Genomic DNA, 26,326 nt, shown 5'->3' with positions numbered 1-26,326 from the left:
ATGTGCATATTAAAGCCTTTATCACAATTATCGTTGTCTTTGGGGGGGGGGTTTTATACCGAGCATATAGTTTAGTAATGGTACAAACATCTGATATACTCTTTGCCTGAAGTACTGCAAATAGTTGTGTGTTGTAATCACTTGTGGTTTCTACTCTTCTGTTTCTGATAATATCTAAATCAAGCTAGTAGAAAACATGAGGAAAATTCCACTTGAATCTATTAAGAGAGGGTCACGTGACTGCAAGTTGGCTCTGATTGGGCAGTTTCATAATTTGGAGGTTGTACGTTTCTATAGTCAGTGCTGTGGTTTCTTAGCGCATAGACAATATTAAAGTCCACAGGTGTGTGCATTGGGCCCGTACAAAGTACTGTGTGAGTGTCTCGATTAAATTAGCGTCCAAACATGTTTCAACGCCGATTTTACGTGACGGCTGGGAGTCGCCTGGCGATGATGTCACGACGTATAACTGACAGCGGTGACGCCTGATGATCATTAAAAACTGCCATTAAAATCTGCGTAGATGATTATTGTGTTTACTAAGAGACCCATAAAACCCCAGCGCAGTGTGCCTGGCCAAATAACAGAGTAACTGAGACATCAGGGAGAAACATCCGATCGGCGTGGCATCTGTCCGGTCCATCCAGGGTTTCCCTCTCTACGTGCGGCGGGTCTCGTTCCGTCTCGCCTCCGCTCTTCCTGCTGCTGAACCGGAGGATACTCGCACCCACAGCCGCGATTTGACACTGAAGCTCGTGGCCGGTGAGTTCCAGCGTATCCCTGAAGCTCCCTCACTAACAAAGTACCGTGGTATTATCTTGTTTTTATACTTTGTAACATGGTAATACCATAGTAATTTTCTGAGCAACCTTGGGGTACCATACATATACAGTGTATCGTGGTACAGTGATGTCTGAAAACACCATAGTGCTTTCCTGAAATGCATGTACCAGTACCATGGTACCCAAAGGTAGTTCGCTAAATACCATGGTAAAATGATAACGATTAAGTTATTGATTATGGTAATTTATTATCATGGTTTTATCATCTGTGCCAACAGTGCATCATGGAAGCGCCACAGTGTTTTAAGAGAATGCGCTCAAAACGCCCCTAACACGTCTGACATTTCTCAATCTACATCTGAACTAATTGTCCAATGGTGACGCATATTATATAGTGACACAAAAGGACCGGATACATTAACAATGGTTAATGCATTGTCATTTATATCATTTATTAGTCTTAAATGTTAATTTCTAAACGCTCGGCTTTTCATTTTCAATTCATGTTATTTCTTAATGCAATATTTAAAGTAAACATGCACAACTTTTAATGTTAGAAAGTTATGGAAAATAACTTTGACCCTTTAACCTTTTCATTTATTATTATTAGTAATATTTGTATTAATTATATAAATCTTTTTAACTTTTTTTTTGTGTGTCTGGGAGCTTATTTTTAATAATCTATAATTGCAGTCTTATATTTTGGTCAGTGCTGTGGTTTCTTAGCGCATAGACAATATTAAAGTCCACAGGTGTGTGCATTGGGCCCGTACAAAGTACTTTGTGAGTGTCTCGATTAAATTAGCGTCCAAACATGTTTCAACGCCGATTTTACGTGACGGCTGGGAGTCGCCTGGCGATGATGTCACGACGTATAACTGACAGCGGTGACGCCTGATGATCATTAAAAACTGCCATTAAAATCTGCGTAGATGATTATTGTGTTTACTAAGAGACCCATAAAACCCCAGCGCAGTGTGCCTGGCCAAATAACAGAGTAACTGAGACATCAGGGAGAAACATCCGATCGGCGTGGCATCTGTCCGGTCCATCCAGGGTTTCCCTCTCTACGTGCGGCGGGTCTCGTTCCGTCTCGCCTCCGCTCTTCCTGCTGCTGAACCGGAGGATACTCGCACCCACAGCCGCGATTTGACACTGAAGCTCGTGGCCGGTGAGTTCCAGCGTATCCCTGAAGCTCCCTCACTAACAAAGTACCGTGGTATTATCTTGTTTTTATACTTTGTAACATGGTAATACCATAGTAATTTTCTGAGCATTCTTGGGGTACCATACATATATACACTGTATCATGGTATCTGGCAACACCGTTGTACGTTGATATATACTATGGTGCTGAAATGTATGTACCATTAACTTGGTACTCCAAGGTAGTTCAGTAAATACCATGGTGCATATGGTAGTACCATAGTTAAATGATAACGCTTAAGTGCTTGAATATGGTAATAAGTTCTTACCATGGTTTTATCATCTGCGCCAAGTGTACAATGGAACCGCCGGTGTTTGTAAGGGAACACACTCTAAACCAGGGCTGTCCAAACTCGGTCCTGGAGGGCCGGTGTCCTGCAGAGTTTAGCTCCAACCCTAATTAAACACACCTGAAGCAGCTAATCAAGATCTTACTAGACATAGAAACTTCCAGTCAGGTGTGTTGATGCAAGTTGGAGCTAAACTCTGCAGGACACCGGCCCTCCAGGACCGAGTTTGGACAGCCCTGCTCTAAACGCTCATAAACTAAACTCGTCTCACACGTCTGACATTTCTCAGTCTGCAACTGAACTATTGTTCAGTGGTGACGCCTATTATATAGTGACACAAAGGGACCGAAGACATTAACAATGCATTGTGTCATTTAAATCATTTATTAATATTAATTTCTAAATGCTCCGTTATTCATTTTTAGAGTATGTTTGTTCTTAATGCAATAGTTAATGTAAGCACACAACTTTTAATGTTAGATATGTATAGTTATGGGAATTAACTTTAACTAAGATCACTGTCATTAACCTTTTAATTTATTATTATTAGATTGTTATTATTAATATTATACAAATATTTTTAAGTTCAATAATTGTATCTGGTATATTTATTTATTTGCACCACATGAAACTGAGTCATTCATGTCAATTTAATTTATAAAATCAAACGCACAATAAACATGTTACAGTACATTTTAAATAATTGTCTGTAATTGCGGTTTTTCATATTCAGTTTTTACGTCATGTTCAGTGTTTTCAAAGCTGATTTTTAGTTAGAAAAACTATGAAACATTTGTAAACTTAATATTCAGCAAAAATAGATAGCTGACAGCTGTAGGTCACTACAGTGTATGCAGATGCACTAAACCTATAGGACTATAGATAAATATGTCAAGTTAGATAACAGATTAAAAAAAAAAAGTGCACATTAACTGACGTTTAATCTACTGTTAACATATACAGCCTTACTGTAAAGTGCTACCTAGATTCTGCAGTGTTGGATTAGCATTTCATTCTAAATTATTGTCTTTAATCAAATCAAGTCACCTTTATTTATATAGTGCTTTATGCAATACTGATTGTGTCAAACAAGAAAATAGTGGAGTGCAGCAGAAGATACTACACTTTTGTGGTAATTTGATCTAGTGTCTCTATGAATGCATCGGTAAATGTTTTTAATTATAGGTCAACTGTCCCATGTTTACATTTTAACCAGTGTGTTGTGTGTGTGTTTTTGTTTCTCTGTGACTTTCAGGATGTTGAGTTCAAATCTTGGAATGGGACTAATGTTTAGTATGTAAATTCAACCTCCTGGAGGTTCTGGCCATCTTATATTTTCTTTTTCACATTCACAAACACAATGTCGAGCAGAAGGAAGTCCACTACCCCCTGCATGGTGCTTCCATCAGATGTTGTAGAGCAAGATCCTGATATGGAGGCCCTGGAAGGGAATGAAGGAGCTGAGAGTATGGCAGACGGTCCTACTGAGGGAGCAGTGGTTCCCATGGAAACAGAAACAGGTGAAGTTCACTTTCTCAAGGCCAATTTTTTTTTTGTCCTGGTTGGAATGGTGCTGTGTCCTTACCAAGTGCAACATGACAAGGGGTCACATTAAAAGTTCTGCTGCAAAATAAAAATCTTTTTGATGTTTTATATAGAGCTATGTTGAGTGAGATTTTGGACAAATGGAATTTGGCGGGGCTATCTTGCAGAATGCAAAAGGGAAAAAACAATAAGTAACCTCTTGTCGCACAATGCTGTTGACGGTTTCAGCTGGTTAGGACCAAAAAAAAAAAAAACTTTAACAAGTCAAAAGTCATGCACTTTTTACCTATCAGACACTCGTGCTCAATACTGATTCTAATCAAAGTAATCCTTTAATTGTCCCTACAGAACATGAGGGGATCCATTCCTCGAGTGAGGAATGTCGTTCTTCAGGAAAACGCTCCGGTCAAACGTCACTAGAGCAGCCCATCTCTGATCTGATCGCCGAGGGTGGTTTTGTGCAGAAAGAGATGGTGGATAGTGATGACCCCTCACTTACTGGAATCCCTCTCAGCAAGACTCCTATAATGAAAATGAAAAGCAAGTCTGAACCCAAGAGAATAGCTGTGTCTCTAAAAGGCACAAGTGAAAGCGAGGCAGTGATTGAAAGTGAGATGGAACTGGAGCCACTGGAAGCATCGGTGATGGCCACTTGCATGGCACCAGAACTCATGAGCCCATTGTTTACAGAGTCTGTAAAGCCCAGCGTTCTTGTCAATATTTCAAACCCTGTGGTAGCAGATCAGAAGAAGCTGGTTATGAACTCTGCGACGGTTTTTCCGGCAGGCCTGGCCCAGGTGCTTTCTGCCTTGCAGGCCCAGCAGAGTGCTCAAACTCAACTTCTAATACCAGTAAGTAGTATTCCCACATATAATGCTGCGATGGACTCCAATGCTGTCCTGGTCAACACCTACAAGAAGTTCCCCTACCCGTCGGTGTCTGAAATCATGGGACTTGCAGCCCAGACCAAGTTCAGTGAGGAGCAGATAAAGATCTGGTTTTCGGCTCAGCGTTTGAAGCATGGCGTTAGCTGGACCCCAGAAGAGGTTGAGGAAGCAAGGAGGAAGCAATTTAATGGCACAGTCCACACAGTTCCCCAGACCATCACAGTCATCCCAGCCCATCATTTTTCCACCACTAATGGCCTGCAGTCTATTCTTCAGACCTGCCAGATTGTAGGTCAACCAGGTCTGGTTCTGACACAGGTTGGCACAGCCAACAGCCTCCCAGTGACCACCCCGATAACCCTGACAGTAGCAGGAACTTTAACAAGTCAAAAGTCATGCACTTTTTACCTATCAGACACTCGTGCTCAATACTGATTCTAATCAAAGTAATCCTTTAATTGTCCCTACAGAACATGAGGGGATCCATTCCTCGAGTGAGGAATGTCGTTCTTCAGGAAAACGCTCCGGTCAAACGTCACTAGAGCAGCCCATCTCTGATCTGATCGCCGAGGGTGGTTTTGTGCAGAAAGAGATGGTGGATAGTGATGACCCCTCACTTACTGGAATCCCTCTCAGCAAGACTCCTATAATGAAAATGAAAAGCAAGTCTGAACCCAAGAGAATAGCTGTGTCTCTAAAAGGCACAAGTGAAAGCGAGGCAGTGATTGAAAGTGAGATGGAACTGGAGCCACTGGAAGCATCGGTGATGGCCACTTGCATGGCACCAGAACTCATGAGCCCATTGTTTACAGAGTCTGTAAAGCCCAGCGTTCTTGTCAATATTTCAAACCCTGTGGTAGCAGATCAGAAGAAGCTGGTTATGAACTCTGCGACGGTTTTTCCGGCAGGCCTGGCCCAGGTGCTTTCTGCCTTGCAGGCCCAGCAGAGTGCTCAAACTCAACTTCTAATACCAGTAAGTAGTATTCCCACATATAATGCTGCGATGGACTCCAATGCTGTCCTGGTCAACACCTACAAGAAGTTCCCCTACCCGTCTGTGTCTGAAATCATGGGTCTTGCAGCACAGACCAAGTTCAGTGAGGAGCAGATAAAGATCTGGTTTTCGGCTCAGCGTTTGAAGCATGGTGTTAGCTGGACCCCAGAAGAGGTTGAGGAAGCCAGGAGGAAGCAATTTAATGGCACAGTCCACACAGTTCCCCAGACCATCACAGTCATCCCAGCCCATCATTTTTCCACCACTAATGGCCTGCAGTCTATTCTTCAGACCTGCCAGATTGTAGGTCAACCAGGTCTGGTTCTGACACAGGTTGGCACAGCCAACAGCCTCCCAGTGACCACCCCGATAACCCTGACAGTAGCAGGAATGCCCAGTCAAAGCCAGACACCCAAGATCACAACTAATCAAACAAGCCCTGCGCTCAGTGGAACTAAGAGAGCTACTACAGTTCAGCCCCCATCGCTGACCCCTCAGGAGAACTCTGCACTCAGTGCCGATCACTTTGGCCTGCGGCCTAAGAAATCCAAGGAACAGCTGGCTGAATTGAAAGCAAGCTATCTGAAGAATCAGTTTGCCAGTGATGCTGAGATAGCTAGGCTAATGAAGTTGACCAACCTCACCAAAGGTGAGATTAAAAAGTGGTTCAGCGACACCCGATACAACCAGCGCAATTCTAAGAACAGCCACGCCTTCATCGCGAATGACAATCCCAGGGGTAGTAGCAGTACCACCATTGTTATCGACTCCAGTGATGAAACGCCACAGTCTCCGACGCCATCGCCCATCAAAGAGAAGGAGACGCGTGCCAAGACCTGGAACCCCTTCCCAGACTTTACGCTGCAGAAGTTTAAAGAAAAGACACCAGAGCAGTTGGTGGTCCTAGAGGAAAGCTTTCAGAAATGTGACACACCAACTGATGAAGAGCTCAGCCGGCTGAGGACCGAGACGAAACTTACCAGACGTGAGATAGATGCCTGGTTTACAGAAAAAAGAAAAACCCCTGTGCCCGATTCCTCAGAGTCGAAAGCAGATGGTGAAACGTCCCAGAAGAAGGGGAGCCAAACTCCACCTGGAGGAAAGAGGCTAAGCAAAGAGAAGGTTACTAAGAAAACTCCCGAGCAGCTTCATGTTCTGAAGACTGCGTTCATTCGCACCCAGTGGCCCTCGGCGGAAGAATACGACCAGCTGGCTGAGGAGAGTGGACTGCCTCGTTCCTACATCGTCAACTGGTTTGGCGACACACGCTATGCCTGGAAGAATGGCAACTTGAAGTGGTATTTTTACTATCAAAGTGGAAACATGGGAGGAACGAATGGCAACAAAAACAGAAAACGGAGGATTCGAAACCGTGGGTGGGGAAGAAACCGTAGTAGAAAAGCGAAGAAGCACACAGAATCGGAGAAGAATTTACCAATCAGGTTCAAGTCTGGACGGGATACTCTAAAGGAGTACTACTTGAAGCACAAGTTCCTGAATGAACAGGACTTGGATGAGCTTGTCGCCAAGTCTAACATGAGCTACGAGCAGGTGAGAGAGTGGTTTGCAGAGATTCGTCAGGAGGAGGAAATGGGTACCAACCCGTTTGAAGATAAAACGGGAAATGAAGACCAAGATGAGGAGGAGGACGGGTCACGGGGTGAAAATGAGACTGCGGTTGAAGAGCAAGGACCTGTTTTGGGAGATGAAGATGATGACGACACTGATGACAGCGATACCTGGGAGCCTCCACAGAGCGTTCGAAAACCATTGCCCATGTCTGAGGGTCAGTGATCTTTCTGAATTGGCTTTATTCTGAGCAATGGCCCTTGGTGAAAAACCATGACTGTGTTGGGTCTCGGCCACATGCCTCTACCACTGCACCAATTCTTCTTATATTCTATGTAGTTTCACATAAGGTTTGACAAGTTCTTTCTATCATAAACATTGAGGAGAACTGTTTTTGGTCCGAATGGTTGAAAACATTTAAAGATTGAGAAGTCATGCACATTAACAGGGTTTTTTTCTCTGCGGCTCTGAAGTTGTAGCGATAACTTAAGATCCCTTAAATAATATTAACAATATAATGCATACAATTTTAACTTATGTCTACCAGAATTGATCATGCACCTTAAACCTTTGTACATGTAAAGACATCCTAGGCCTTTCTATAGGGTCTTTTAAATGGGCTTTTTTCATTTTGAGTCAAATGGAGAACACTTAGTGCCAAAGGTATTGTATTGAATGTTATAGTTCCCTTAATAATGGACACAATAGCTAATTAAGGGAATATTCATGAATACATTGTGTCAATTGGACGCATGAGGCACTTTGTCAACCACTGTGATGTACGGAACTTAAACGCAACTTAGCCACCTTATTTGTGTAGGGCGAGACCAAACTTTTCAAATTCAGTGACACAAAAGTGTTTTATTTTTCATTCCCAGTGTTTAATCATCTACATACTGACCATGGATATGATGTACAGCACAGTACATCCCAACAGGAAGTTGTAGGTAGTCCTGTTAACTGGGGTTAATGGGGTCATCTTTAAACAATAACAGCTAATACTCCTCTTGCTGGGGAAGTTAGTTTGTGGAAATGTCAATGGTTCTAATAAACAGGTGATGTGACTATTTTGCAGTTTTTCAATTGGACAGTTTTCAAGTATTTTCTAAAATTCAGTGGGAACATGGGCAATTCCTGTTTTTTGGTTGTTGTTTGCTGTTTGTTCATTTTTGAATTGAGATCTCCCTCAGATTTCTCCTCTACACAGTTCATAAGCCTGCAAGCAAAAGGGACTTTCATTTGCTCGACACATTTGAACTGATCATGTTAAGAAAACAATGCGTATTTGCCCTATTCATGAAGTAATGTTTTCCATCTTTTTTTGGAGAATATGCATTTTTGTTTTCCATTAATACCTTGCTTTTATAGGACTAAATGAAACATGAACTATTGATGAATAATTACCACATGGGTGTAATTTGAGGTTGTCATTTTGTACATATGCGTTTATGCTCAACCAGTAGTTTAAATCCTTTTATAAGTTTGTATTTATAGTGATGTTAAATTTCACCTCTACACGAGTGTGTTACTTGTATGGTGATCATTCAAATAATTCTTGTGTGATTTGAGACCGCTATTTTACAAATTTTTAAGAGCTCTGTGTTGTATTTTTGGTTTTATGTCATGGATTCCTTTTTTGGTGAAAATTCATTGGACTTGCTTGCAACCCTCTGCATTTTCCTGTGAATACTGTAGTGTACTATAGACAAGAGGTCAAATGTGCCTCTGTGAAAATGGTAAGTACTGTTTGAACAAAATAGCACATTTAAACTTGGCAAGATGTGTCCTCTCCACGGTTAACAACCGATCCTTTCATGTTTTTTAGAGTTCGAGAGCCTTATTGTGATCTTGTTTTTAATGCATCTTAGTTTAGAATCAAACCACAGTTATATGTTGTGCTTCCTTCTGCTGCCACTAATAGCATAACACTACAGTTTCTAAAATGGTCAGATTCAGATCAGACTGTCTGGTTCTAGGCTCTAAAAAACAGATTTTTACATGCACCAATAATAATAATAATACAGATCTGGAACCATCATGGATTGTGATTTGAAACTCATGACGAGCCTTAAAATCTGTAGACGCCGCTGTGGTGGCAAAAGCTTTATTTCCCAGAGCCATAGGCCTTGTGCAATGCTTTTAATTTAATTGAACTGTTTTAATAGGCTTTTGCTGAATATATATTTTCTACTTGTTTGAGGACAACACAATAAATTTAGATGAAAAAAAATAAATGCTGTTCTTTTTTTCCCCTCAAAGTTGGTCTTTTGAGTAAGTGTCCTAATGGCATCACATTCTTCTTATCAATCTCAAATCTCTTTAATAATAACTGAGACTACATTATAAAATGTCATACTGGGAGAATGGCATGAAACATATTTTAGTACATCATTGCATTTGATATAGTAAGCAGTGTTGGGGAAAGTTACTTTTAAAAGTAATGCATTACAATATTGCCTTACTCCATAAAAAAGTAACTTGTTACATTACTTAGTTACTTTTTATGGAAAGTAATGCGTTACGTTACTTTTGCGTTACTTTTAAAATCTGGACAGGGCTTGCTTGTTTGTTTAAAATATTAAATTTTAAAATTTAAAAGCCTTTTCACACCAAAAGTGAAATGAATAAGCCTCTAAATTTTAAAATTTAAAAGCCTTTTCACACCAAAAGTGAAATGAATCAGCCTCAGGCTGAAGGGAAAGTAAATTTACATCTGTACAGTAGAATGCAGAAGACATTTCAACACTCTTCAGCAATAAATAAAGACACAAATGTTTGTCTAGAGTAATTTTTGCTTATTAGTACGGTTGAACTGAATCATCGAAGACATTGGTTAATAGAATGGGATTAAATACATAAAGGATATTTGTGTTGTTTAACATTTAATTATGGCAGGTTTGCGTCATATTCTGAGTTGCATTATTTTCATTCATTTTGGGGAATACTGAATCTGTTTTTTTTTTTTTTGGTGAGTGAGATGAATTAATGCATATTCATATTTATTTTAGAACTACAGTAACATCTGATTTCTCTCAGCATGGGGACAGGAGAGCTGTCAGTCAATAAATTGAAAAAAAAGTAACTTGCCTTATTTGAAAAAGTAACTCAGATATTCTCTTGTAAATTAAAAAGTAATGCGTTACTTTACTAGTTACTTGAAAAAAGTAATCTGATTACGTAACTCGCGTTACTTGTAATGTATTACCCCCAACACTGATAGTAAGTAATAACACTGCATCACTGTGCAGTACTAGACGATTATTAATTCATGAGGGGTATTTCACTGTTGGGTATACAGAATAAATCACAACTGCAGATGATGGGGTACAGGTGAAAGATATGCTTTAACTATTCAAAAATGTTCTGTGAGTATTTCTGTAATATATTGAAGAATACTATGTACAAATCTTAAAAATAATAAAAATTCTATATTTTAAATAAAGTACAAATGACAGTAATTTAATATTATGTTAATTAGTGTTATGGCATGAGTGGTTCTTCAGACGGGCACCTTTGCATACATGAAATGTTGAAAAAAATAATTTCACGGTAATATATATATATATATAATGTCAGGAAATAAAAAGGTATTGACTGTTTCTGAATTAAAATACTTAAATACTTATAGTTTGGTAATAGCACCTAATAAAACAACTCTTAGATCCTGAAGAATCACTCAAATGGACATCTTTAAAACATCAACTGGGAGTCTTTTATTTTGAAGCAGTTAACCCGTACGCAACCGTTTAGCCTAAGCGCCGGGCGGAGCTCTCCTCGTGACACTCACGTGATTTGTAAACAGGAAGTGTCTGCTCTGTGCTGCGGAGGGTGAGTGACAGGAATCTAAATTCACCAAACAAAATATAATCATATAAACCTATTTTCTATGTGGTTTTAGCTGTTATAGTGCATGAAGCATTCATAGTGAACCGTATCTGGTGCATTCAGACCGTTTGAGCGCTGTTTGATCAATTTTGGATCAAAATAGGTTTTTATTGAAATATTATTTATTATAATTTGAGGTCAGTGTAGTGTAAAATGACTGTATGTACATTTGTCACTCAATTACGTGGGTAGCATGCAAAAGTAATGTTTTTACTGGATATCATCAGATCTAGCCATCACTGAGGAGACTGAATGAAGCTTTGATCAGAGAGCAGATCTGCTGGTTGCTTCCTCATCATGGTGGACTTTCTGGCAGAGAACAACCTGTGTGGTCAGGCCATCCTGAGGATCGTGTCCAGAGGAAACGCCAACATAGCTGAATTACTCAGACTGTCAGAATTTATTCCTGCAGTTTTCAGACTCAAAGACAAGAGCGACCAGCAGAAATATGGAGACATAATCTGTGATTTCAGCTACTTTAAGGCACGTTACTCGAATTGTTATCTTTAATTATGGCTTGTTAAATGACTAGGATCTGGGTTTGCTGAGATGATCAGATAGATTTACAGAAAGCAAATGGTTTTGATATGAATCTGTGTTTTCTAGGGTCTGGAGTATTATGAGGGTAAACTGGAAGCAAAGCCGGAGCTGCAGGATTTGGATGAGGAGTTTCGAGAGAATAACATCGAGATATTGACACGGTTCTACCTGGCCTTTGAGAGTGTCCATAAATATGTTGTAGACTTGATAAGGTGGGTGTTGTTTTCAAATTGTTCAATAAAATGATTTTTATTGAAATTAGCGGAACATTCAAATCATCTTATGATGATAGCACTATTCGTTTTGCTGGAGCATAATGGTCCTCTGCCACAAAGATCTGTGGTGATTTTCCTTCCTAGTCAAATTTTAAATTGTTTATTCAAGTAAAAATGATGAAGTGTTTCCTCTGAAGGTACTTGGATGATCTCAATGAAGGGGTCTACATTCAGCAAACACTAGAAACTGTTTTATTGAATGAAGATGGGAAACAGCTCCTGGTAAAGTGTTTTGCTTCACTAAATGCAGATAAGAATTAACAGAGTAAATCAGATTGTAAATGCGTGTGATTTCTGTCAGTGTGAGGCTCTGTACCTGTATGGAGTCATGTTACTGGTCATTGATCAGAAGATGGAGGGAGAGGTGAGAGAAAGGATGCTGGTGTCCTACTACAGGTACAGGTAGGACTGTCCTTTATACCCTTGTATTTTTTGGAGATGTTTGATTGGCTTCAACAGCTCACAAGCAGCTCAGATGAGGTGAAATATCTCAACATTTGGACAAACACGTCAATGTGCTACTGAATAAACGCATTATATAAAAATGTTCATCTCCCCAGTGCTGCTCGCTCCTCGGTTGACTCAAACCTGGACGACATCTGCAAGCTCCTGCGTAGCACGGGATACACCAGCCACCCGGGGGCCAAACGGCCGCCCAACTACCCCGAGAGCTACTTCCAGAGAGTTCCCATCAGCCCCACCTTCATCAGTATGGTGATCGGCCGCCTCCGCTCTGATGACATTTACAACCAGGCAAGACAGTAGTGGGATTTAGTTTTTCAAACTGGGGGCCGCAAGGGGGTCCTTAGAAAAGTTCAGAGAAAAATAGTATTAAAACATATATGAAAATTAACATTAATAGTAAAATTTGTTTATTCTATTGACAGATAAAATGCCAAAAAAAAAATCAAAAAGGTTCAGAAGAAAAGTGTTATATATAAAAACTACTACTACTACTAATAAGTTTGATAATGGCAAATTATTTTATTCTATTGGCAGATATACAATGCAAAAAATAAACTTAATTGGAAAGGTTCAGAGAAAATAGTGTAAAACATAGATATACTGTATAAAGAATTAATAATAAAATACGCTTGATAATGACAAATTATTTTATTCTTTAGACAGATAAAATGCATAAAAGAACTAACCAGAAAAGTTCAAATAAAAATGAACATTAATGATAATAATATTAATAATAATAATGTTTGATTATGACAAATTATTTCATTCTGTTGACTGATAAAATGAAAAAAAAAAAAAAAACTTAATTGGAAAAGTAAAAAAAAGAAAATAAAGAAAAAGAGTGTAAACACACACACATATATACATTTGATAATGACAACTTATTTAATTCTATTTTAAAAATAAAAAAACAGCATATAAAAAATAATAATAAAATAAGTTGATAATGACAAATTATTTTGTTCAGTTGACATTGAATAAAAATGTCATATACTAGATTTGTTTTTATACATGAAAATGCTGTCTCACATTTATTTTTAGGAAGAAGGTTCTTCACACATTCGGGATTCCGTGGCATCAGACTTTTGAAAAACCCTCATTTAGACCGATAACTCATGTCTAATTAGGCTTCATGTTATGTACATGTTTCATCTGGTTGTGTTACAGGTCTCTGCATATCCTCTGCCGGAGCACCGCAGTACAGCGCTGGCAACGCAGGCCGCTATGCTGTGTGTCTGCTTATATTTCACCCCCTCCATCCTGCACACACAACAGGCCAAGATGAGAGAGATCGTGGACAAATACTTCCCTGACAACTGGGTGAGAAGACTTTATTAATCATGTCAATTCCGAAAATGTGCTTTTCTTGATACATTGCAATATCCACCTTAAATCTTCAGGTTATAAGCATATACATGGGGATCACTGTGAATTTGGTGGAGGCGTGGGAACCATATAAAGCTGCTAAAACGGCCCTGAACTACACGCTGGAGACAGCCAACATCAGAGAACAGGTACAGTCACCTGGGCTTTTCCCGTTCACTCGTGTTCAATCTAAACCAGAGTCACTCTGGACTCGTACTCAGTCAGCGTGTACTTGTGTTCTGTCCTCTCAGGCCAGTCGATACGCTGCCAGTGTAGAGAGTTTGCGGCCGCAGGTGCAGCAGTTATTGAAGGAGGGATTCCTGAGAGAAGAAATCGTCCTGGACAACATTCCCAAACTGCTCAACTGCCTCCGTGACTGTAACGTTGCCATCCGCTGGCTGATGCTGCACACTGCAGAGTCCGGTGAGATGTCATGGGCCAGTAATGAAATCAGCAGGTCTCAACCTTTTTGACTCAGAGGTTGACAATAGATTTCAAAGACAATAGACAGATCTTTCTGGTACTTCTGCTGAAATAACAAAGCTCATTTTAAAACTGTATGTACAGAAACTAGGTGTGTCAATATATTAAAATAAAAATAATAATAATTACATTGCATAATACATAGTTCTTATATATAATAATTGTAAAATATTAACATTTAAATGAATAAAAATCAAATTTTTAAATAATTAAAAGTGAATAGATGAATTTTGAATTGTTTTTATTCACAAATAACAATTTCTCCCTGATGAAATATTTTAGAACTTGGCACAACTAGAAAATTATATTTGTTATAAAACAATTCCAAGACTTCTTAAGATTTTATAAATTTACATGACACTTTTTTTCAGTCTAGAAATCACACTTGTAAAATTGTGCTTCCTTAAATATCCTGGTTTTCCAAGACCATCGGAATTCTGGTTCTTAAATAAAAGAGGGTGAATTAAAATAGTTTCAAGTTGTCTTGAGAGCCCCTTGGAAGTTTGCTGAGGCCCTCTAGTGGGCTCTGGACCCCTTGTTGAGAACCCTTGGTCTAGATGTTTTGGGTTTAGATTACTGAATTTATTTAAAAGGAATTATCACTTTGTAGAGTTTGCTGTTTGTCAGAATGCATCAAAATGCTTTTCTAAGTAATTGTTTTTTTTATTTTTGTTAAAGCCTATGATCCAAACAACAAGAGACTGCGTCAGATCAAAGATCAAGTCATCAACGACTCCAAATACAATCCCAAAGTTCTGTTTCAGCTGCTGCTGGACACGGCCCAGTTTGAGTTCATCCTCAAAGAGGTAAATATAAGGATGATAATTCTCAATCTTGAAGAGATACTATTAAGTAGGACGTTTTTATTACTACTACTACTAATAATAATAAATGTTTAAATAATAAATAGTACTGGTAAGAGATGTTTCTTAAGCAGCAAATCAGCATATCAGAATGATTTCTGAAGGATCATGTGACACTGAAGACTGGACTAATGATGCTGAAAAATCATAAATTACATTTTAATATATATTCAAATAGAAATAATTATTTTAAATTCTAATAACATTTCACAATATTGCAATTTACTGTATTTGTATTCATCAATTAAATGTAGCCTTGGTGAGCATTAGAGAAAATTACCGACCCCAAATGTTTGAAAGATAGTTTGATTTGTTACTGGACCTCTGGTTATCCATTCCTCTTGGTTTGTGTGATTCTCAGATGTTCAAGCAGATGTTGGCAGAGAAGCAGCTGAAGTGGGAGAGCTATAAGAAAGAGGGATCAGAGAGAATGATGGAGCTGGCCGAGGTGTTTTCTGGGGTCAAACCTCTCACCAGGGTGGAGAAAAATGGTAAAATGGTCCCACAACATGCAGGAGGCAAACTGTGGACATTATTGTCAGTGTGTTCATGCATTCATTTGTTTGAGCAGAGAATCTTCAGGCCTGGTTCAGAGAGATCTCCAAACAGATCGAGTCCCTGAACTATGAGGACTCGACCGCGGCCGGCAGGAAGACTGTGCAGCTCATTCAGGCTCTTGTGGAGGTACGGACACTTCTGAACGTGTGCTGTGCTGTGCTGTGATGTGACCCTTTGCAGTGATTTCACATGAAATTGTTTCTCTGGAAAGGTCCAAGAGTTTCACCAGCTGGAGTCCAACCTGCAGGTGTGTCAGTTCCTGGCGGACACACGCAAGTTCCTTCATCAGATGATCCGCACCATCAATATCAAAGAGGAAGTGCTCATCACCATGCAGATAGTGGGAGATTTGTCCTACGCCTGGCAGATCATTGACAGGTGATGGCGCTACATTGGCCTCTTTTTGGGTTCTCTTCAAAATTTTAGGCTGAAGTTCCTTTTCCAAATGTGTTTCTCACAGCTTCACATCAATAATGCAAGAGAGTATCAGAGCAAACCCCACGATGGTGACCAAACTCAGAGCCACTTTCCTGAAGGTGAGTCAGACTGGCCTGTTCATATATGTGATTTTTTTTAAATTGAGATTTATACATCATCTGAAAGCTGAATAAATAAGCTTTCCATTGATGTATGGTTTGTTAGGATAGGACAATATTTGGCCGAGATACAACTATTTGAAAATCTGGAATATGAGGGTGCAAAAAAATCTAAATATTGAGAAAATCACCTTTAAAATTGTCCAAATGAAGTTCTTAGCAATGCATATTACTAATCAGAAATTAGTTTTGATATATTTACGGTAGGAAATTTACAAAATGCCTTCATGGAACATGATCTTTACTTAATATCCTAATGATTTTTGGCATAAAAGAAAAATCAATAATTTTGACCCATACAATGTTTTTTTGGCTATTGCTACAAATATACCCAAGCGACTTAAGACTGGGTTTGTGCTCCAGGGTCACATATGACACTAGAAACAAATTCACCAAATCTGCTCTGAATTGTGAAATATAACATGAGCTTTATGAATATGAACAGCTTGCTTCTGCGCTGGATCTGCCTCTCCTACGAATCAACCAGGTCAACAGTCCAGATCTGCTGAGCGTGTCTCAGTTTTACTCTGGGGAACTGGTGGCTTATGTCAGAAAGGTTTGGAGAAGAGTTTTGATTTGTGATTGGATCTTTTGCTTAAAATCTCTTATTGAGCCCTCTGTATTTACTCTGACTTGGTGTTTCTTGCAAACATGCTTCCAGGTACTGCAGATCATTCCAGAGAGTATGTTCACCTCGCTGGCCAAAATCATCAAACTGCAGATCCATGACATTATGGAGGTGCCCACACGTCTGGACAAAGACAAACTGAAGGACTACGCTCAACTCAGCGCCCGCTATGAGGTACGACAGATACATATCAATTCTTGAAATGGGCGGTGTAAAATCATCAGTAAGGGGAAAAAGAATTGCTGCCACTAAACCAGATGTGTTATTATTAAACATGCCGACTTTAACTTGCTCAGCAAAATTAAAACATTACATGCAGTGTTGGGGGTAATACATTACAAGTAACGCGAGTTACGTAATCAGATTACTTTTTTCAAGTAACTAGTAAAGTAACGCATTACTTTTTAATTTACAAGAGAATATCTGAGTTACTTTTTCAAATAAGTAATGCAAGTTACTTTTTTTTCCCAATTTATTGACCGCTCTCTTGTCCCCATGTTGAGAGAAATCGGATGTTACTGTAGTTCAAAATAAATGCCCGCTATGAGGTACGACAGATACATATCAATTCTTGAAATGGGCGGTGTAAAATCATCAGTAAGGGGAAAAAAAATTGCTGCCACTAAACCAGATGTGTTATTATTAAACATGCCGACTTTAACTTGCTCAGCAAAATTAAAACATTACATGCAGTGTTGGGGGTAATACATTACAAGTAACGCGAGTTACGTAATCAGATTACTTTTTTCAAGTAACTAGTAAAGTAACGCATTACTTTTTAATTTACAAGAGAATATCTGAGTTACTTTTTCAAATAAGTAATGCAAGTTACTTTTTTTTCCCAATTTATTGACCGCTCTCTTGTCCCCATGTTGAGAGAAATCGGATGTTACTGTAGTTCAAAATAAATATGAATATGCATTAATTCATCTCACTCACAAAAAAACACAGATTCAGTATTCCTCAAAATGAATAAAAATAATGCAACTCAGAATATGACGCAAACCTGCAATAATTAAATGTTAAACAACACAAATATTCTTTATGTATTTAATCCCATTCTATTAACCAATGTCTTCGATGATCCAATTCAACCGTATTAATAAGCAAAAATACTCTAGACAAACATCTGTGTGTCTTTATTATTGCTGAAGTGTGTTGAAATTTCTTCTACTGCATTCTACTGTACAGATGTAAATGTACTTTCCCTTTAGCCTGAGGCTTATTCATTTAACTTTTGGTGTGAAAAGGCTTTTCTATTTGCCAAAAATATAGCTTTTTTATTTTAAAAACAAACAAGCAAGCCCTGTCCAGATTTAAAAAGTAACGCAAAAGTAACGTAACGCATTACTTTCCATAAAAAGTAACTAAGTAATGTAACTAGTTACTTTTTTATGGAGTAATGCAATATTGTAATGCATTACTTTTAAAAGTAACTTTCCCCAACACTGATTACATGGCAATATTTTTTTAAAGGGGTGGTTGATTGCGATTTAAATTTTTTTACGTTAGTTAGTGTGTAATGTTGCTGTTTGAGCAAAAACAATATCTGCAAAGTTACGAAGCTGAAAGTTCAATGCAAACTGAGATATTGTCTTTTAAAATTCTGGCAGTTTAATGCCTACAAAAACGGCTGGTAGAGACTACAAAAAGTTACTTCCCGGGTTCGTGACATCACAAACCCAGATCAACCCCGCCTCCGGGAACACGCAGCAAAGGGGTCGAGGCCATGCTGCGCTGCTTTAGAGAAGAGGACGAGAAAACTAGAGGTGCATGTAAAAATCTGTTCTCATATGAATCACGATTCTGTCTTCTAACGATTCTAATGGATTCACAAGTTTCAAAATCAATGTTCTAAAGCAGCAGCAGTTCTTAATACTGTTCCTGGCCTCGCCCTGCTCTGCATATCTCTCTCAACGGCATATCTAAAAGTATGAGACAACAACAAACAAACATACCATTAAAAGCCGTGCTTGCACAGGTTCTGCAGGATCCTCTTCATTAATATCCTCTGCGTCTCAATTGGGCTCAGATTGATAAGCAATATCGAGGACATCATTGTTTACAATACAACTGAAGCACATTCTGAGCTTGAGGGGCGGGATGTTCAGACGCGCTCTAGAGGCGGTTTATTATTTAAAATATATAAATATAAATATCATTTATTTTTATTAAAAGTTTTTTTTTTTTGTTTCTAAAGTTGTAGATTCTACCCTAAAATCAAAAGAAATTATATTTTACTTAAAAAAATTATGTATATTTTTGCAATGTTACATTACTTCCACGACAATTATGCATATTTTTAACACCATAATGCACTCTTTAAACTTTCAGGTGCATCCAAAAATTGTATATTTTTAATTGTGAAGTTATTTATATTTATACATCAGTGTAGTATTTGTTTGTGCTGACTTTATGCAGATTTAAAAAATATTATAAATGTATATTTTGTATTATTGTACTCTATGTATTAATGTTTATTTTTCTATATTCTTTTATTCCTTATTTATTTTAGTCTCTATATATTTATATATTCTTTTACTTTCTCTCTATATATAATATTTATTTTACTCTCTATATCTTTACATTATTTTGTATTTTTTTGTACTGTAACTAACTTGCTCAGCAAAATTCCTTCTAAAACCGAGCCTGCATAGTCATTTAAATTGAACTTACAGTTCAGGCCTCGAGTCACCATCTTGATGTTTTTGTGCATTTATTTATAACAATTATGCATATTTTTAACACCATAATGCACTCTTTAAACTTTCAGGTGCATCCAAAAATTGTATATTTTTAATTGTGAAGTTATTTATATTTATACATCAGTGTAGTATTTGTTTGTGCTGACTTTATGCAGATTTAAAAAATATTATAAATGTATATTTTGTATTATTGTACTCTATGTATTAATGTTTATTTTTCTATATTCTTTTATTCCTTATTTATTTTAGTCTCTATATATTTATATATTCTTTTACTTTCTCTCTCTCTATATATAATATTTATTTTAGTCTCTATATCTTTACATTATTTTGTATTTTTTTGTACTGTAACTAACTTGCTCAGCAAAATTCCTTCTAAAACCGAGCCTGCATAGTCATTTAAATTGAACTTACAGTTCAGGCCTCGAGTCACCATCTTGATGTTTTTGTGCATTTATTTATAAGTAATAATAATAATAATAAAGTAACTCACTGACCTTCTTCATCTGACAGGTAGCTAAACTCACTCATGCCATCTCAGTCTTCACTGAAGGGATTCTGATGATGAAGACCACACTCGTCGGCATTATCAAGGTACTAATCAGATTCTCTGAATGTTACACTTTGATCATTTTTAATAGATCACAAAAACCAGAAAAGTGCATTAAGAAAGTAAACTGGGTGTTTTTTTTAATTCACGTTGACAGTAATGTATCCGAGAAGATGTTTTAACTAACCTTATTACTATGTTTATGGAATATTAAACATTACTTCTGCCATGAGAGCTCAGTAAGCATGAAAACACGTCTGTTTCAGGTGGATCCGAAGCAGCTTCTGGAGGACGGGATCAGGAAAGAGCTCGTCAAACGTGTCGCTTACGCTCTGCACAAAGGCCTCATCTTCAACCCCAAAGCCAAAGTGAGCAAACCATTTGGCCTTGCTAAATAATTATATTTCTTATAATTACATTCTGTATGATCTGTCTGATTTCTGAGGTCTCTCTCAGCCCAGTGAACTGATGCCAAAGCTGAAGGAAATGGCTGCCACCATGGATGGGTTTTACCGCTCGTTTGAATACATTCAGGATTACGTGAGCATCTACGGCCTGAAGATCTGGCAGGAGGAAGTGTCTCGGATCATCAACTACAACGTAGAGCAGGAGTGTAACAGTTTCCTCCGAACCAAGGTCTTGTCTCTGTAGTATATTCTTGATTTAAACCTCTGATTTAGTTTTTACTGCTAGTGTTGATTTAAAGAGGTTCTTTTCAGATCCAAGACTGGCAAAGCGTCTACCAGTCCACCCACATTCCCATTCCTAAGTATCCGTCAGTGGATGAATCGGCCACGTTTATTGGCCGTCTCTGCAGGGAAATCCTGAGGATCACAGATCCAAAGTAAGTCAGCGCAGACCGGATTATTTCAAACACTCAAAGCTTTGATGGTCGAGAGCTAAAAGTCTGAAGAAATGTCACGTTTCTCTCAGAACAACATGTTACATTGATCAGCTGAACACCTGGTACGATATGAGGACGCATCAGGAAGTGACCAACAGCCGACTCTTCTCTGAGATTCAGGACACGCTGGGAACCTTCGGCCTGAACGGACTCGACCGACTCTTGTGCTTCATGATTGTGAAAGAGCTGCAGGTCAATCTTAATATAATAATCATTATTAATTATTAGATAATCATTTTTAAAACAATCACAGACCTTAACTAAACCGTCAAATCAAGTCAAATTGCTTATATATATATATATTTTTTTTTTTTTTTTTTAATTTAATAATTTTTTTAGTAAAGAATTGTAAGAATCAGCATTTTATCAAAAAGTCAACTGAATCAAAATTAATAAAAAATATAATTTTTATTAAATATTTACACCTCTACTGAATACCATGAAATCCCCTCTTCACGATAAATGTCACGTAAATGACAAAAGTATCCAAATGAATTGCATCAAAATTTCAGATTTCAGGTATATTGTATAATTTAGTAAAGAACTGGATCAACAATTGTAATTGTATCTGAAATTATTGATTTAAATATTTAAACATTCATACCATGAAATCTCCCTCTTCACATTATAAATGTAACAAATGATAAAAAAAAGGTTAATAATAATAATAACAACAGCAACAATAATGATAAAATTATTATTAATAGTAATAATAATATAAATTCAAACAACTATAAACTGTAAAAAAAAGATTCTAAGCAAGTTAAATTGCATCAAAATTTCATATTTCAGGTACAAAAAACTGAATCAACAACCATGATTGTATAAAAAAAAAATGAAAGATTAATTATTTAAAAAATTCATACCATGAAATCCCCCTCTTCGCAATAAATGTCATGTTAATAATAATAATCTGTCTTTGTTTGTCCATCGCAGAATTTTCTGACAGTCCTTCAGAAGAACATCCTGAAGGACAAAGCTGCGGTTGACGTCTTTAAAGCTCTGCTGTCGGCTGTCAATCCTGTCAAAGGGATTGTGGGTAAGTGTGTTTGATAAACTACTTTAAATCTGACACTTATTCCCACAATAATGCTCTTGATATATTTGTCTTTCTGCATTAACATTCAGCAAATGCAAGCAAAGTCTACACCAACGCTGTGGCCAAGACTCAGAAGATCTGGCCGGCGTATCTGGAAGCCATCATGAAGGTGCTGCTTTCCATCGACGAGACGTTTGTTTTCCATCCATTTTTCAGCATAAATATTCAAAAGCAATCAATGATCCTTTGACAGGTGGGTCAGATGCAGATCTTGAGGCAGCAGATAGCCAATGAACTGAACTACTCCTGCAAATTTGACTCGAAACACCTCGCTGCGGCGCTGGATAATCTGAACAAGTGGGTTGGGAATGATGTTTCTTCCTTGTTTATTTCTTAGTACTTGGGTTGGTTTCACCTCCTCCCTCGTAGACATCTTACAATATCAGTGTGGTCATTTCCAGGTCTCTGCTGTCTGATATTGAAGCTCATTACCAGGATCCATCGCTGCCGTATCCCAAAGAGGACAACACTCTGCTCTACGAGATCACTGCGTATCTGGAGGCCGCTGGAATCCACAACCCACTCAACAAAGTGAGTCGTGTACATGTGAAATCTTCATTTGACGTGCTGCTATTTCTTCATGTCAGTGATTATTTTCTTAGATGTTTGTCAATTTTTTGGCCTGATTAGTCACTTTGATTCAAAAAAAAAAAAAAAGACCCAAATTTCAGTGCATCCTACGTGACATGATGGAGTCTGTTGACATGAACCGCTTTTTGTTGTTTTATTCAAATCGTTCCTTTCAGATCTACATCACAACAAAGCGTCTGCCTTACTTTCCCATTGTGAACTTCCTGTTTCTCATCGCGCAGCTGCCAAAACTGCAGTACAACAAAAGCCAAGGTCTGTAACTGATTTTGGGATGTTTTGGGATTAGTAAGATCTTTTGAAAGAAGTTTCTTACTCTCACCAAGGATGCATGTATTTGATCAGAAATACACTCAGAACAGTAATATTGTGAAACAATATTACAATTTAAAATAGCTGTTTTCTAATTGAATATATTTGAAAATGTAATTTATTCCTTTATTCAAAGCTGAATCTTCAGCATCATTACTCTAGTCTTCAGTGTCACATGATCCCTCAGAGATCATTCTAATATGCTGATTTGCTGCTTAAGAACAATTTCTTGTTATTAGCAATGCTGAAAACAGTTGTGCTGCTTAAAGTGCCCCTATTATGGCTAATAAAAGGTTCATGTTTTGGTTTTGGGAGTCCCCAACAACAGGTTGACATGCATGCAAGGTCAACAAACACTTTCGTTGTCTTATAATATGCATTTATTTTTACCTTATTTGCTCAACAACTCCCAAACGATTTGCTCAACGATTCATTTTTCCAAACCCCTCTTTTGCGTGACGCTAATCTGCAGCGATTGGTTCGATTGGTCTCATTTTCATTTCATAATGCCTGTAATGCCTAATAAGCAGCGTTTGTGAGCGCAGTGCTGCTTTGTGTACAGCGTTACTGGGGAAACTGCTATTTTACAGCTCCAAAAACGGGATCTAGTGGCAAAGAATGAATTGGCATGTTCATTCAGACACCAACAAGTGGGCGGGCTATATGCTAACGTTTCATGTTGATGTCAACATGAAACGGCTTGGGATTCGTTTTAAAAACGACTCGTTTCAATGATTCAGAGTCGATTTTTTCTTTTGAGAGACAGTAACTTTATACACGGTGCACTTTCAGATTTAAAACTTTGCAGGATGGTTTCATTCAATTAGAGCTGTGTTGCACACTGCATAAAAGCTCATTTTCAAAAATCCATAATAGGGGCACTTTAAGAGTGTAGTGGAAATTGTGGTACTTTACTTTTTCAGGATTCTTTGATGAATAGAAATTTCAAAAAAACATTTGAAATAGAAATCATTTGTAGCATTATAAATGTCTTTACTGTTGTTTATAATGCATTTTTTATTAATAAAAGTAGTAATTAAAGTAGTAAATAAATCTTTGGGAACATCCTGCTCGTGTGGGTTTGATAGAGGAGGTGTTTGTGTTTTTTACAGGCATGACGTGCAGGAAGGCAGCAGATCCGGTGGACTGGGCTCCTCTGGTTCTGGGTCTCCTGACGCTGCTCAAACAGTTTCACTCCAGATACACTGAACATTTCCTGGCTCTGATCGGACAGTTTATTCGCTCCATAATGGAGCAGTGCACCAGGTACCTCACTTTGGTATGCTATGTGATGATAGAGGAACAAGAATATGCCCCAAAAAAATAATAAGTAAACAGACTTAGGACTATTAAGACTTTTAATATTTTTTTATTGTTTTAGAATAAAAAATATATAGAGTAAAAAAAAAAAGTATATATATATATATATATATAATTAAATTAAATTATAATATTTTTAAAATAATAGTTTTATCTGCATAAAGGCTGTTCAAGTACTACATTGCTGTGTAAATGAAGTTTATTATTAAAATATTAATTAACTAATAAAACTTATTGTAACTAAGTAATTAAAAAAAATATAAAATATTAAACTATAAAATATAATTTTTTTCATCATGGTATAAAAATATATACAATAAATAATATATCATATGTATATATATATATTATATTATAAAATATATAACTAAGCAAGTTATATAGAGTAAAATAACACAAAATATAAAAAATGTGAATATGTAGAGAATATAATGTAAATATATAGAGTAAAATAATACAAAATATAAATTGTTTATAACAAGTTTTTTATAATCTACATAAAGGCAGTACAACAAATACTAAATTGATTTATAAATTTAAACTGTATATTTTTTTGTATTACAGTAAATAATTTTTTTATTCCATTATGTTGTTAAATATGCTTAGTTGTCATAAAAATAATAACAATGCAAAAAAAAAATCTTGATACTCATTTCTAGCAAGGCATAATTTATTCTCTAATTTTAAGGTAGAATCTAGTTTTTTTTTGTATTTTTTTCTGCATGATAGCAACAGAAGTGTTTAACAGTGTCTGTGTTCCTTCCAGTCAGAAGATTCCAGATATGCCTTCAGATGTAGTCGGAGCGTTAATGTTTCTGGAGGACTATGTGCGTTACACTAAACTGCCCAGAAAGGTAGGAAATATTGCCATTTTTTTTAAAGACACAAATATTTTACAACATAAAATGAGGAGAAATCATTTTTCTTTTCTCTTCTTTTTCAGGTGGCAGAGGCTCATGTGCCAAGCTTCATTTTCGATGAATTCAGGACTGTGCTGTAAATGTGCCTGTTGTAATGTCAAATCATATTTGATATCATTTGTCTTTCTCTTAAAGCACTAATGAAATTGATTAACATTTTTAACATTTAAGTTTTAAAACATGATTACTGACCTGATCTGTCTGCTGGTGTAATAAATGCCATATGTGTATGTTTTTTTGTTACAACTTTTTAGGACATTTAAACACTTTTGAAAAATTAATCTCTAACTCGCAACCTCTCAAGATTTATTGCTTTTATAAAATGGTGGCAACAGCAATAAGATACAAAAAAAACGTTGTGGATTTGGTTCATTGGTTTAAATGTACGCTGTGGCTCATCCAATCAGAATTTAGAGTGAGAATTATTCTGAAACTGTACACAAGAACTTTTTTGCACAAAACACATGATTTGAATGAAAGTTTTAATTTTATCTTAATTATATTACAATACTGAATGGATGCTGTATGAAAAAAATTGAGCATTTATCATTTTAATTGTCAGTCTATGTACAGCACACAATGAACAAAAACAGCCATGAAGAATCTATGAATTCTGTGTACACGGTCAGATGCGAACACAAGAGAACAACAGAGTAACTGCGCAGAACGCATGGAAAAGACGTCAATTACAGCTGCACAAAAATCACTACTGGTTAACGCTGTTTGTGTGTGCGAGAGAGCTCGCTATAGAAGCTGCTTTCCACCATAGAATCAAAATAATTTCAATTCTTTTTCTTGCAATTCGAGGATTTCTTTTCCTAATTCTTAGGAAAAAGCCTTGAAGGGTGAGAATTTTTTTTCCAAAAAAAGAATTGTTAGAAAAAACGCTGCAATTAACTTTATTTTTTCCACACAATTCTGAGGGAAAAAAGTCTGAACTGTGTGCCATAAACTCGCACTTACCTTTTATTTTTTATTCTGTAGCGGGGGGGGAAAA

The 26,326-nt window shown here is 37.2% G+C and overlaps 2 protein-coding genes across 2 annotated transcripts; both read left to right on the top strand.

Moving 5' to 3' along the window:
- Positions 1–21: 21 nt before the first annotated feature.
- On the top strand, positions 22–8,337 carry LOC107556964 (zinc fingers and homeoboxes protein 1-like). Its single transcript, XM_016240234.1, has 4 exons — positions 22–762; positions 3,534–3,798; positions 4,172–5,057; positions 6,067–8,337. Exons 2-4 carry the CDS (start codon positions 3,639–3,641, stop codon positions 7,496–7,498), a joined length of 2,478 nt encoding a protein of 825 aa, XP_016095720.1. The 5' UTR covers positions 22–762; positions 3,534–3,638; the 3' UTR covers positions 7,499–8,337.
- A 2,690-nt stretch (positions 8,338–11,027) lies between these two features.
- Positions 11,028–26,291, top strand: washc5 (WASH complex subunit 5). The gene is made up of 29 exons (XM_016240230.1): positions 11,028–11,101; positions 11,386–11,641; positions 11,765–11,910; positions 12,111–12,195; positions 12,275–12,375; positions 12,534–12,726; positions 13,606–13,758; positions 13,839–13,952; positions 14,055–14,226; positions 14,965–15,092; positions 15,511–15,640; positions 15,721–15,833; positions 15,919–16,085; positions 16,168–16,243; positions 16,749–16,859; positions 16,965–17,105; positions 20,150–20,230; positions 20,453–20,554; positions 20,643–20,822; positions 20,906–21,030; positions 21,120–21,282; positions 22,027–22,129; positions 22,219–22,298; positions 22,383–22,486; positions 22,591–22,720; positions 22,936–23,032; positions 24,202–24,355; positions 25,176–25,263; positions 25,353–26,291. Exons 2-29 carry the CDS (start codon positions 11,456–11,458, stop codon positions 25,407–25,409), a joined length of 3,480 nt encoding a protein of 1,159 aa, XP_016095716.1. The 5' UTR covers positions 11,028–11,101; positions 11,386–11,455; the 3' UTR covers positions 25,410–26,291.
- Positions 26,292–26,326: the final 35 nt, after the last annotated feature.

Source organism: Sinocyclocheilus grahami, unplaced genomic scaffold, assembly GCF_001515645.1.
Source record: "Sinocyclocheilus grahami isolate Dianchi unplaced genomic scaffold, SAMN03320097.WGS_v1.1 scaffold585.1, whole genome shotgun sequence".
Taxonomy (NCBI): domain Eukaryota; kingdom Metazoa; phylum Chordata; class Actinopteri; order Cypriniformes; family Cyprinidae; genus Sinocyclocheilus; species Sinocyclocheilus grahami.
The sequence above is the reverse complement of the archived record's forward strand: the minus strand, read 5'-3'. Positions and strand labels throughout refer to the sequence as shown.